Here is a 12769-nt window from a genome sequence, read left to right on the forward strand (position 1 = left end):
ACTGGCCTACATTGGGACTTTCCTTCTTTGCTCAGAAAGGAGCACAGTTCATTGCTGGGGCAACTGAGAGGCAACCACCATCTTCCTGCTCACCTGAAACAAATACACACACGCTCAGCCCTCCCCAGTCTCCTGAATCTGGCAGCTGGTGATTTCAGGTGCATCACAAGGTCTGGCAACAAACTCCTTTCCCCAGATTTGTGACCTCCTCAGCATGGACCAACGCTACCTGGAGATGACCTCTCTGGAATCCAACCCCAGAGCTGAAAAGCTCTGCGTGCCACAGAAAGCCAAACTATCCCTTCTCCTCATGCTTCTCTTGCTCTCTGGTGAGCACCTAGAGAAAAACCTTACCTCCTCCGAGCCTAACACAGCCCTTTCCTGTTGTCAAAACACCTTTTTTAAATGTGGGACACAGTGTTCTCCCCTGTCACCAAAACCAAAATCCTCTTCCTACTGGCTCTGCTCCACACAGCACCGTCAGGTAGGTACCCCTAAAACTTCCTTGTCCATCTCACCCAAATCCCACATCTCCATGTAAGGGGAAGCAAGACACCGGGCTCATCTTCTCCATCAGGCTTCTCCCCATGCTGACACCCATACACAAGTCAAGAATTACATCCCCAGGGCTCACTGCCCAGTTCTTGGGGAATGCATTTCCCCATGGATATTAAAGCATATGACTGTTATTCTCCTCACCCCCACACCACACCCCAGTGTTTCATCACCCGTATCTGCCCATGCTTCTGCACTACCCCTGAGGATCACGAAGCAAAAGTCCCCGTCTGATGCAGGACTGGTGCTGCTATCACATCACCAAGCAAGAGCTTCGTGGTGGTGCTGAGGTGTGTGGTCATCAGCAGGAGACAAAGTCTGCATCAGAGCTGTGATGATTCAGGGGATTTTAGGGTGATTTTTTTCATTCTTCCTAGCCAATAAGAGTAGCTGAAGAGGCACATCTTCCCCAGCAGGAAGCAGGGCAGTCACTCTTCTCGCTGGCGGGCTCCTCTTCTGAAGTGGTGGAGATGGCAGTGAAGTTCACCTGCACCTTCGCCGCACTTTGCTGTTTAGCACACTGGGGCTTCACTGGGACTTCAGATGGTAAGAGTGGGAAATAATTTCTGTTTTTCTCATGCTTTAGGTCCTGCGAGTGCTGCTTTCTAACGCACGGGTAAATGACAACCCTTCTCCAACTGCTGCCCCTGCTGGCTCAGCTCTGCAGGGTTCAGACTGCAGCCGAAAACCCAACTTGCTTAAAAGACTTTCTCCCCTTGTAGCGACCCGTGTTATCCAGGGACATCATCTAAGGATTTTAAAGTCAACTTTCGGTTTTAACTTATTTGTCAGTGTTTAAACTCTGCATGACCTTGATTATTAAATCTAAAGACCGTGGGTAACAATTTGACTCTAAGTACAGATGGGCACTTGAGTGCCGATTAGCTGGCTTTAATGAAACATTACTCCATATCGTTTCTTTCTTTGCTGAGCAAGGAAACTGTCTTGATTGCAGCTGGCCTTAAATCTTTAGAATGGGAGCTGCAGATGGGAGGTTTTTTTTCCCCCCTCTCTGAAGGTTTTAGCTCTACTTCAGTTTTACTTTGGCTCCCACGCACAGAAAAGTACTAACGTGCCCAGGGATGGTGTTTGGTTAGCCAGTAGCTTTTTGTTTCGGCTGCGGTTTCCTTTGGGGGTTGCAGAGGCATGCAGGAACTCTGCTGCATATTAAATGTACAGATAAAGCCTAGCCTTGCTTCTAGTAATGGAGAGGAGGTTTTGAAAGCACCCCATGAGAAAAGAAACAAACAAACAAACCAACCAACAACCTCTTGCGATCTGCCCGTTTGCTTCACTGCAGGCTGGGAGAGAGCACCCACCGGATTGCTCTCGTACTGCAGGAACGGGGCCCCCAAATTATCCCTCAATGAGGAAAGCATAAGCAAGGGCCCCTTAATACAGCAATCAACTCATCTCTGCAAGAACAACTCTCTCTTGCTTAATAATGGGCAGTGGCCTGTTAACTCGGAGCAAGAAAACAGTCTACCCTATTACAGCCCAACAGAAGGAAGAGGAGGAGGGCCAGGTCTTCCCCTCTCTCTTCACATTTCCAAACCCAGAAGCAAGGATGGGGTCTGAAATACAAATGCTCTGGCCCTAAGCAGGTCCCTGTAGAGCAGCAAGACCTGTTTTCCCAGGTTGTGAGATCACATCCTCTGGGCCTCTGAGTGTTGTAGATGCCTGGCCAGGTCATGCAGTGCCTCTGGAGAACAAGTGTTTCACCAATACTGGTAGACCTGCTGGATCTACCAGGAACTGGAGTCAGGAACAAGGGCGCTTTAGACTCTGCCTCTTGCTTTGAGGAAAACATTTCATAGTTTTCTTCCCATACACACAGCGTGACTTCAGCCAGTCCCACTCACCCTGCCACCCCATGCCTAAAAAAAAAAAAAAAAAAAAAAACCAACAAAACGTCACCACGACTCGAGAAGTGTTGAGGGCTACTAAGCCACGAAGTCACTTTGTGCTAAGACTGAAAAAGCCTGCGGTTATCTCCTCCTACTACAAAGGACAATAACTGCTGTCAACATCCCCCACCACTGCCACACCTGACGTTTCAACGGGTATAAGAGCATAGATTCAGGCAAGGTCCCGGAGAGCAGCCAGAAGAGCCCAAGCCAGTGACCGGCTCTCAGCTGCTGGGGGAGCTCAGGAGAAAGCCCCTCTCCGTAAGCTATCGAGTTGGTATTGATAGCACAGGAAAAAGCATGGCATCCTTGAGGAAGAGGGTGACTGGCCTTATGGGCAAGGCCCAAAACAAGGCCCTGCTCTGCCCCATGCTTCCTTTCTGACTCCACGGCCCTCACGAACCACCTGAGGCTTGCACCACCTTAACCCCCAGGCAGAGCCCCTGATCACAAAAAAAGGACAAGCAGATGCTTTGGAAAGTCCTACCTATGAGCTGAGCACTGGAGAAGATGTGCTGCCTGAGAAATACCCTCAGTCCTAGGCTGCGTGGTCGTGGGTTTCTGTGACTCCTGAAATCCCACCCTTGCTGCAGGGAGGAAGTATCATCCCACAGAGAACAGCCTCAGGACCTGTAAGTGGATTCTGGGCTGTAAGGTGAAAAAAACACTGTCAGGTTGCCCAGCACTGGCTGCACACCCCATCCCAACATAGATCAGAGACATGGGAGAGGAAAGCTTGTCACCTACACACTAGACACAAAGCCACTTGCAGAACATCCGCTCCCCTCAGACTCATGGCCTGGGTGTCTCAGCTCCGACCTGCAAGAAAACATGGGGGGGAGTCATTAAGGAACCTGGGGTATCAGCCAGGAAGAGATGTGAATTTGGACATCCTTGGGTTGAGGAAGGACATGGAACTGAGTTTCTCCTTTGCAGGTCAACAGTGTAATCCCTGAGCAGTGTTACAAAGGGGGGGTGTAGCCATTACCATCTGCGGGGGAGGATGTGATAGCGTAACTAGGACATACGTCAGCAAGCTGAAAGTTGAATTTTTGCAGCCTCCTGTGCCAATGATGGCATGTAATGCTGGGGTTTCGATGGTTTTTGTTTTGTTTGTTTGTTTGTTTTTTAAATAAACTCTAGGTCACCAGGTTGCCCCTCTCTCTTCTACTCAGGCTTCTCAGTACAAACTGGCTTAAATAAACAGTCTGTGCTGTGTGCTTGGCTGTAAGTGAGAGATCTAGCTGTGAAAAAAAAAAAAAGCTGGAGGTGATAAAAAGCTTGACTTTCACAGCAAATTTAGCACAAGCTCTGTGTGCGCATTTGTACAGGCGGGCTCACTTACCTACACACACACAGCGTGAACACCAAGAGCCACCGCCTGCACTGGCAGGTCTTGGCATCAGCCATGGCAGTACGGCAACCTGCGCAGGTTGAGGATTTCTTCCTCTTGTTTGTATTTCCGAAGTGGAAAACCGGAGGGGAAGGCAAATGTAAAAGGGGAGGAAATAGTGACATCAACTGTAAGCTTCTAGCTTCTTTTAAATTATTGAATAAACAAGCAGGGCATGAGGAAATTAGCCACACAACCAAATAAGAATATATAGTAATAAGGGCTGTGTGGAAAGAACTGCTCAAACTTGAAAGCTCACGGGTCCCGTCCTGCCCCGCAATCTCCGTTTCCTACACACTTTGCTCCTCCAATCCATGGCCCTTGGCATTTGGGTCAGGGTAACAGCACTTCAGCACTCAGCATCCTGTTTTCCAGGGCAGTGGGGAGCTAGTCCAAGTTCTGCCTCAGGCCCTACCCTGCCCATCTAGAGAAGAGGGCCACCCTCTCCTCTGTCAGCATGTTGAGGGAGAGTATCCTCCCCCGACCTTTATCACCACCTAAATCCCCCTAAAATAAAAGTCTCAAGATGCCATCAAAGGATTAAACGGGGGTGGGAAAGACTAATGTTTGCAAGTAAAACTTGTCACGGCAACTAAGAGCAGCAGGGCTCTGCCAGCCAGTGTTTGATAAGTCACCAAAATTATACTGTGCCCTGATCACCATGACCCAGCTTTATAACGAGATTCAAAGTTGAGCCTTCTATAAGCTGGGAGTTGTACCAGAGAAGTTCTAAATAATATTCATGATACCCTGGCTTCTAAGTCAGTTGAAGCTCCACTACTCCTTCCAGCACCATCTTTTTCTGTTACTTCATTCCCCAGGATTGTTTCACCATTTCAAACATATAACGGAAAATTACTTTGTGAAGGATGTGAGCAGTCTTTCTGAAGCACGAGTACATAGAATCATAGAATGGTTAGAGTTGGAAGGGACCTTAAAGATCATCAAGTTCCAACCCCCCTGCCATGGGCAGGGACACCTCCTACTAGAGCAGGACGAGTAAGAAGGTTTAGCGTTATTTCAGAGGGCTGCAGCTCCCACCATTTCAGGCATCTGATGTGTTGTGCGCTCATGTTTTGTGTTGTTTCAGCTACACATGTACCACCACCTCATTCAACCACAAAACCTGGCTTCCCTGTCCCGATGGACACCGACAATCCTGGAGTTCGCAAGGCAGCTCGCTTTGGGGTTTACAGATACAACAACAGTTCCAATGACCTCTTTCTGTTCAAGGAATCACAAATAAGCAAAGCCATGGTACAGGTAAGAAGAGCCCAGACTTCTGGTGGTCCTCCAAACCATTCACCAGTTGACCCTCCCACAGAACACCCAGGACAGGGGAGCCCTGACCCTCCTTAAGATAAACAGTACATGTCCCTCTGTCCCATTCAACTGCTCCACAGGAGGGCTTCCCCCCCCACCAGCCCCAGCCCTAGTAATTCAACGTAACACACCTCTACCCACACCACCATACGCAATTCACAGGTGAAGCATTTGATCCCTAGCCAAAATTTTGGAACCCCTGTTCCCCTGCCCTTACTTCAAAGGAGGAAACTGCTTTCTCTAGATTGTCAGAGGGCTGAAATACATGCTCCATGTGGAAATCGGACGCACCACGTGTGAGAAGAGGGAGCACTCCAACCTGGACAGCTGTCACTTCCAGAAGAAAAAAAACCTCCAACAGGTATGCGTCCAATTCCTTTGGGGTACCCAGTAACTGCAAGTAATTCTTGGCCATCTCCAGCTGCGTAGTCACCTTCAGAGCAGGTCTGTCATGTCCCCACAGACGTACAAACCTCTGTGCAGAGCCAGCTGGGGTGAGGCAGGGTTATCGGTATAAGCAGCGTAGGATCTCTCCCGCATCCAGGAGCGGCTCCCGTCTGCTAGGAGTTGAACCAGACACAACCATCTAGCCCATATTCCTGGATAAACGAGTGAAATTGTGCAGAAACCGAGTATGTGCTAAATAGAGAGATTTCCTGGGTGGGGGGAAATCCTCACAGGGGCTTTCCCACTAAGATATGATTACTGAGCAAACAGTACTTTTCCCAGGATAAAGGGGGGAGACAGAAAGATACTGTTCTTTCCTACTCCATCATGACCCACAATGCTGAGAACAACCAGCAGTCACCAGACCTTCGTCACCAATTCCCCCTTTATTTGCAGATACTGAAATGCTATTTTGAGGTCTGGATAACGCCTTGGTTACATAAAGTCCACGTCCCCATTGCTCTCTGTCACTGACTCACCTTTCCCCCGAGCGCCTGACTTGCAGGAGATCTACCACCATGAGTTTTCTCTTGCCTGGACTGTTGAGGCCAAAACTGAAGTGAGGATCGCCTGTACAGAATCGCCACAGAACTTTTCTCTCCAAGCACATGGCCGTTTTCCTCCCTTGGAAAGATGCTCAAAATCTGAGTGACAAAGAAAAGACCTGCCTTGACCGCATTTATTGTTATCCAGTTGTTTCTCTTTTTCCAAAACTAAACTGCAGATGAGATCGTGTTGTCATTCATTCAGTAGGCAGCCATCCATGCTCTGGCTGAATTTCCAAGCAGTGCTAACACACCCAGGAAGATCTGTTGGACAGAATACTGTGATGAGTCTTCACACAGCTATTTACGTAAACAAGACTAAACCACAGCACATGTGGCTGCAGCATTAAGGAAAGCTTTACAACAATGGGATATTTTGCCTGGGGATATACACACACACAAAGTCTCCAGTGCTAGAGAAAAGGTTAGACGTATCTGTCAGGAACGCATGAGGTAGAGTTTTCTTTCTTCAAGACGAGAGTATGGATAAGGCTGTCTTGAAACACATCCACAGCCCAGAAATTACACAGTCTAACCAGTGCTTTTACTTTAATCAAAAGCTAATCTGTACTATGAAAGGGCATGATTGCAAAGGTGGCCCAGCATGACTTCAAATTCAACATCCACTGCCAGAGAGACAGCTGTGCCGCGTCTTATCTTTAGGGGCAGCAGTCTCCTAGCTAGAAAAAAAAGAAGCACTCAAAAGAAACCTCTAGAAGGGCCATGGATGGATGTACATTCATCCATCACACAAGCCACTGCTCACAGTCTGACGCCAAAGACAAGGAAAAAGAAAGCCAACTATGGTGGTTCGAGCTGTCCACAACTAAGTTTCTAAGAGGGCAAGAGGAGCCAGCAGGAGCTGCTCTCTGAATCTCAAAGGGGTTAGCAATGGTCTCCATCCCTCTTCCATTTCAGCTGGGCGCTTCACACGGTGCCAAGGGCTTCCAACCAGGCTGTCAGCTCCAGGCAGCCTGGGCCCAGAACAGGCCAGACAGATCCACGCTTCTTCTTTCAGCCAGCAGGACAGCCTGGTGCTCAGAAACCCACGTCATCAGCCTTGCCACATGCCACAGTGGGGGTGAGAAGGCAGCACACAGTCAGCTTAGGTCCGTGCAGAGATTCACGCACACCACACAACAGTCTCCCATGTGTGACCCCTCAAGCCCCTCGCAAAAAGGGCTGCATCTCAGCCTCCTCACCGAGGCAACTCCCCATTTCTCAAAGAAACAAAAAGTTAAAGCTGGGTGAGCCTGGCATCACGCAGACTGACAAACTCTTGCTCTTGCTGCTCTCTCACGGAAAATGCAGCAAGATCATTCAGACCTCTCTATCCGAACAGGCTTGTTTGGAAGCATGTTTTAGACAAAACTGTTGCCAACATTTAACTGCAACACAGATGAGCTCACTGCAAAGAACACAGTGGGAAAGGAGACAAGCACATTCTGGGAAAGAGAGATTAGCCTTATGTTTACAGCTGCAGCAGAGTGTTTACTACAGCATTACAATAGGAAAGGCACACTGGAATAGCAGCATCCATCATCCCCCCAGGTAACAAGAGTTATGAGCACCAAAGAAAGGAGCAGAGCTAAGGTCAACTGAGGTCTTTGTACCACTCCAGAGCACTTCCTTCAGGAAGGATTTGGGCAATTAAAGAGTCTTGCATCAGGAGAACACTGCTAGCACTGACCTAAAGAACTGCAGCCAAGTGCCATTTAATCACAATGACATGCAGCAGTCAAAAAGCCAGTGTCTCCGCTCTCTGCATCCTTGCTAGAATTTACAAGGTTAACTATTCACCAGTTCACTCCAGGGAATTCGTATCCTTGCAGAGGCTCTGACATCTATTCCAGGCTACGAAGGCAGTTAAATAAATATTTCCAGTAAAGATTTAGGGCATAAGGAGAGAGGGGAAGGTTGTTCCTACCAGCCCCAGATGCTGGAGAAAAAGGAACAATCCCAGCAGTGACATTAAGAGCTTCTGGGACACCCAAAGCTGGTGCTTCAGAAGTATGGGTTCATCCAAGAGTGCTACAAACAAGCTGAAGGAGCAGCTTCCTTCAGCTTCAAATCTCTCTCTAGTTTGCTGGGAGCACTGGGCTCGGTGCGTGACATACTTTCTTGGCTCATCTGCTTATGAGGACACTTAGACTCATCTGAACAGGAGTTCCCTCTTAAGTCTGCCGGAGGGACTGGCTGCCCACTGAGAAGACCTCCCTGCACACAGTACTTTTCAAACCAAGCCAGCCTGTATTTCACCAGAGCTTCACAGGGCCCCATGATCCTCAGTCGGAGACTGGCGTTTGCTCAAAAGCTTTGCTATGCAAATATTTCCTCTCACACTCCTACTTTTTAAATTGCACAGGAAACAAAACCACCTGCCACCAAAATATGAAGCATTGCTGACTGACGGACTTCCCACTGTGCATTCTCCTCGCATCAGCAGCTCCACGATAAGGACCTGGAAAGCCTTTCTGTGCCAGTTGTACCTGATTTCACAACCCGACTGAATTTTGGGACCCACTGACAGCTAGGGAAGCCAGGCACGCAGCTGCACAGAACCAAGACAAGGTTTAACTGGCAGCAGCAAGATAAGGAGACTTCTGCTGGCTGGGAGGAAAAAACTCACATACTGCCAAATACAGTCACTTACTGCTAAAATCTTCAGTCCTTACCTCAAACAGAGCAGCAAGATGAGCTGCCCCATGTGCTCATTCTTTTACAGCAGTTTTCTAAGCAAGCTAGATGAGAAGGTCCAAGCGTCAGCATCGCCACATCTCTGTTGTGAACACCAAGCAGGCAGACCCAGAAGCTTAGAAGGTCATTATATCATCTGCAAAGGTTACTGCCGCAAAGCAGATTCAGATTCACGCTTGGCAATCACTTTCATCAGCTGTTTACAGTGAGATACCAACCTTTGCGTAAAAGTGGCAGGGGCACACATGAGATACCTTCCAGCAGCTCTACTATAGGAGAAGTTTGCTCCAGAAAAGGGACATGGCGCTTCGCTGTGGAACAGCATTTTAAATAGCTTCAGCAAAACCTTCTTGATACTCATACCGTGCAGAAACATCTGTTCCACTAAGGCAAAACAAAACATCCCTTTGAAATGCACAGCTGTGGTGTACTCCAGCTCAGTTCCCTTTCCTTAGGCTGTTTTACTGCAGGGCTTTACACTAAAGCAAAAACTTCCCCCAAGCCCTTCAGGAGAGCAGGCACTGTTCTCCAATTCCACACCCCAAAAGAAGCTTGGGAAAGACACAGGAAGCACCCTCAGGCTCTGCTGGGAGTCGCACAAAAGGTTTCCTCCCTTCTCAGGGAGCCACAACCCCTTTCTCCTGCCACCAAAAAACAATCTTGCCCTGACAAGATCTTTGGATACTGCTGTAAATGCTCCTGCTTCTTCCAGTGTGGGCGATGTGTCCACACTGGAGAAAAGCCAGCCTCAGAGCTGTAAAGGTGCCATGTTCCCGCACTGATACCATCAAGCAAGAAGTCAGAATCATTTTTTTTCCAAGCCTGACTTGTTCCAGCTTTTCCCATTGCTCAAGGTAGATGTGTCACCATCCATCTGAAACTCTAACATGCCATTGACTCATGCTTCTGTGGAAGCCGAACGAGCCCGTAAAAGCAGCCTTCACAGGAGCGCAAAGAGGAATTTATGCCAGTTTGTTCATTCCACAGGCATTTTAGTTCTTCTATATTACCCTGGGAGGATTGCATTTGAGGAACCATGAGGGATTAAAAGCACCCGAGCTTCTTTGAAAATACTGTTCTTAAGCATCCCTTATGCTTAGTAATGAGAGTGCTGTGCGTCAGTCAACCTGTTTAATCTGGGTTCTGCAGCAGACCACTCCACTTCTGCATACAAAGGATGGACTAGCAAGATCCAGCAGAGCACCAGGAACGGGAGCCAACACTATCTGAGCTCAGGAAAGGCACTCCTTTCAGGGTCTCCAGACTTTGGGTCTCCTTGGACAGGAGGTATGCAGACCCTGCACTCAAATACCTGTCATAAGATCCTTAAACTGCACAATGACACCCCTACCGGGTACTGCAGTTCCGTCTTGGTCCCCCACCAATGTTGCAGTCATCATGACAATAACTGGCCTCCTTTCAGTTTCAGTGGCCACAGGGGCATCAACAGTCTTGAGCCAGACATCTCTCTCACCAGGAAACATCAAGCATACTGACTTTCTCTCAGACCTTGGTGCCTCACATGCCACCATCCCACTCTGCTTCAGCTTGAGCTCTAACTTGCAGAGCCAAGCACAGCGCTGAAAAACCCTGCAGGCAAGTTTCAGGTCATAATCAAAACACAAGAGAAAGCCAGATCACCTCACTCTGAGGAAAAGACTGACCCATATTTACATCCATAACATTTCATTTGAGCTGGAGCTTTAAGGTTCTTGTAACAAATGAAATACCAATGGCCTGGTAGCCATTGGTACCAGCAATGGTGGTACCAATGGTGGTGGTACCACAGGACAGCAGCCTGTCACCATACAAAGTTTGTTGCTTAGAATGATATTAAGTTGTGCCACCTACCACAGCTTACATTTGGTGCTTCACAGACTCCAATGGTCTTTATTTTTTTTTTTTTTTAAGGCAACTGCTGACTGACTGGACCTGTACTCGGTGAACTCTATTTGTAGAGGCTGGACAGAAAGGCTTTATTCATTCTGAGAAATTAAATTGAGAACTGCACACTCTGTCCAAAAGCTTAACCTTTAGACAAACTCATTTAGACTGACAGCTACTCAGCTACTTTCCAACAAAGCACAGACAGGAACAATAAAAAATTTCTATTGCCCAGGGCGGCCACAATGACAGACAGGACAAGACACCAGAAACTAGAAACTTTTACAGGCACAAATTTCTTCTTGCCTCCAAACCCTACAGTCCCAGAATTCACCTCCTGCCCTCAGTGCAGAGCCTGCCTTTTGTCTGCCTGCAGTTATTTCTAATGCAGCCGTATCTAGCAGCCCACTCTGCACGGCTGGAAGGGATGGCCAGCAAAGAACCCATACAGCCAGGCAGAAAGGAGAAGTAGGGACTTGAACTCCCATGAGACACCGGCGCCAACAACGAACCCAAGTGCCCAAGGCCTCAGCTCATCTTCCTCCACGCTAAAGCACCAGCCTTCACCACTGACTTGCTGCATTTTATAGGCAAATTGCTCCCCACAGGAATACTCTTGTGCAGACAGCTCCAATATCTTCATGGTGTCCAGCCTCCTTTCCTGACTGTAGCATTTGGCAGAACAACCCTCCCTGCTACCACAGAATTAAGAGAAGCTTTCAGAAGGCAAGAGCCCCAGTGAATAAGGGCATTAGCTATCTTCAGGTTAGGGGAAGCTGGGTCTGGGCTTCAGTTCTGCCATGATTAGCCATTTCTAGTCTTCTTGCACCTGCTTCTGAAATACTTATCCCTGGCCACTGTCTGATAGTTTGGACTAGAATGCTCAAAACTCACACCAGACAAAGCCACGCTCTATTAGATACCTGTCCTATTTGGCATTCCCTTTTCCCCTTCCACAAGAAAAGCAAGTTATTCACATGACCTCTAGGTCTGCTATACTTGCTACAGAGCTCAGAAAGAGCTAAAAAAGACTCAAGAACTTCATGGTGGGACCACAGCATCATCAGTGTACTAAGTTAGTCTCCAACAGCAGCCAGGAAAGAGTGAGGTGGTGGAAAAAGGGTCAGAACTGAAAAACTCTCAAGAGACAACTCTTCATACATCTTACCCCACTTAAGCATCAGCAGCACCACAACTTACTTTCTTTCCCACTTCATAACTACAGGGACAGTGCTTAAAAGGGGATTAATCACACAAAAGCCATCACATCTGGCATGCCAAAACAGCCAAAGTCTACCTAACTACAAAAGACAGCACAAGTTATTCAGTTAGATACTTTGGCAAATGAATCACTGGAGGTAAATATGCAACAACAAGCAAAGCTGTGCTTCCTCCAAGGCTACCAAAGCATCAGCACAATGCAAGACCCACAGGAGACTTGCTTTTACAACCTCAATTTAAGAATCCCATCGAGTTCAACTTTCATATCCTACCAGAACGGGACAAGTAGCTGCAAAGGCTGGCAGAGCAACGCTAACCAGCTGCTGTTTAAACAGCCTGCCCTGTGCTGGGTTTCCCCAGAAAGAGATGTTGCAAGTATGTCCCTTTCTCAGCCCATCAGAGTTCCAGTTGCAACAAGTCTGTCCCCCACCAGCCAGGTGACACCTCTCCAGCCTTTTAGCCTAACACTAAAGTATCACTCCATCTCAATCCATAAACTTTTAAAGGTTCATCTAAGGGCTACGCAGGGCTCAGCTGGACCAGAAGTCAGAGCCTGCAGCAACTTATCAGCTAGGCTTCTTTTGTTTTTTACTGAGCTCCCTCCCAAATCCAGCAACCACCAGGTCAAGCACATGGTGTCCAGCCTCCTTTGACTTGCAGCTCCTGGAACAAGTCAGCCTGATCCAGCGGCCACAGGATGCTGCAGCCTGGTAGTAACACAAAACAAGGTGACAGAAACATTGACAGAAAAGTATCACTTTCATTTGCATATCCCTCCATTAACAAAGACACCCACA

General features: G+C 48.0%; 1 protein-coding gene across 1 annotated transcript; it reads left to right on the plus strand.

Annotated features, from left to right (window-relative positions):
• Window positions 1-975: 975 nt before the first annotated feature.
• Window positions 976-6347, plus strand: CST7 (cystatin F). The gene is made up of 4 exons (XM_074144251.1): window positions 976-1101; window positions 4946-5118; window positions 5423-5539; window positions 6022-6347. The coding sequence occupies exons 1-4, from the start codon at window positions 1026-1028 to the stop codon at window positions 6097-6099; spliced, it is 444 nt and encodes a 147-aa protein (XP_074000352.1). The 5' UTR covers window positions 976-1025; the 3' UTR covers window positions 6100-6347.
• Window positions 6348-12769: the final 6422 nt, after the last annotated feature.

This window comes from Numenius arquata, chromosome 2 (genome assembly GCF_964106895.1).
Source record: "Numenius arquata chromosome 2, bNumArq3.hap1.1, whole genome shotgun sequence".
In the NCBI taxonomy this organism is placed as follows: domain Eukaryota; kingdom Metazoa; phylum Chordata; class Aves; order Charadriiformes; family Scolopacidae; genus Numenius; species Numenius arquata.

Excerpts from the sequence above, each read along its gene's own strand:
- CST7 (XM_074144251.1), top strand. The coding sequence starts at position 1,026 with ATGGCAGTGAAGTTCACCTGCACCTTCGCCGCACTTTGCTGTTTAGCA. Across the intron at positions 1,102-4,945 it reads CTTCACTGGGACTTCAGATG|CTACACATGTACCACCACCT; the intron begins GTAAGAGTGGGA and ends GTGTTGTTTCAG. Across the intron at positions 5,119-5,422 it reads TAAGCAAAGCCATGGTACAG|ATTGTCAGAGGGCTGAAATA; the intron begins GTAAGAAGAGCC and ends TGCTTTCTCTAG.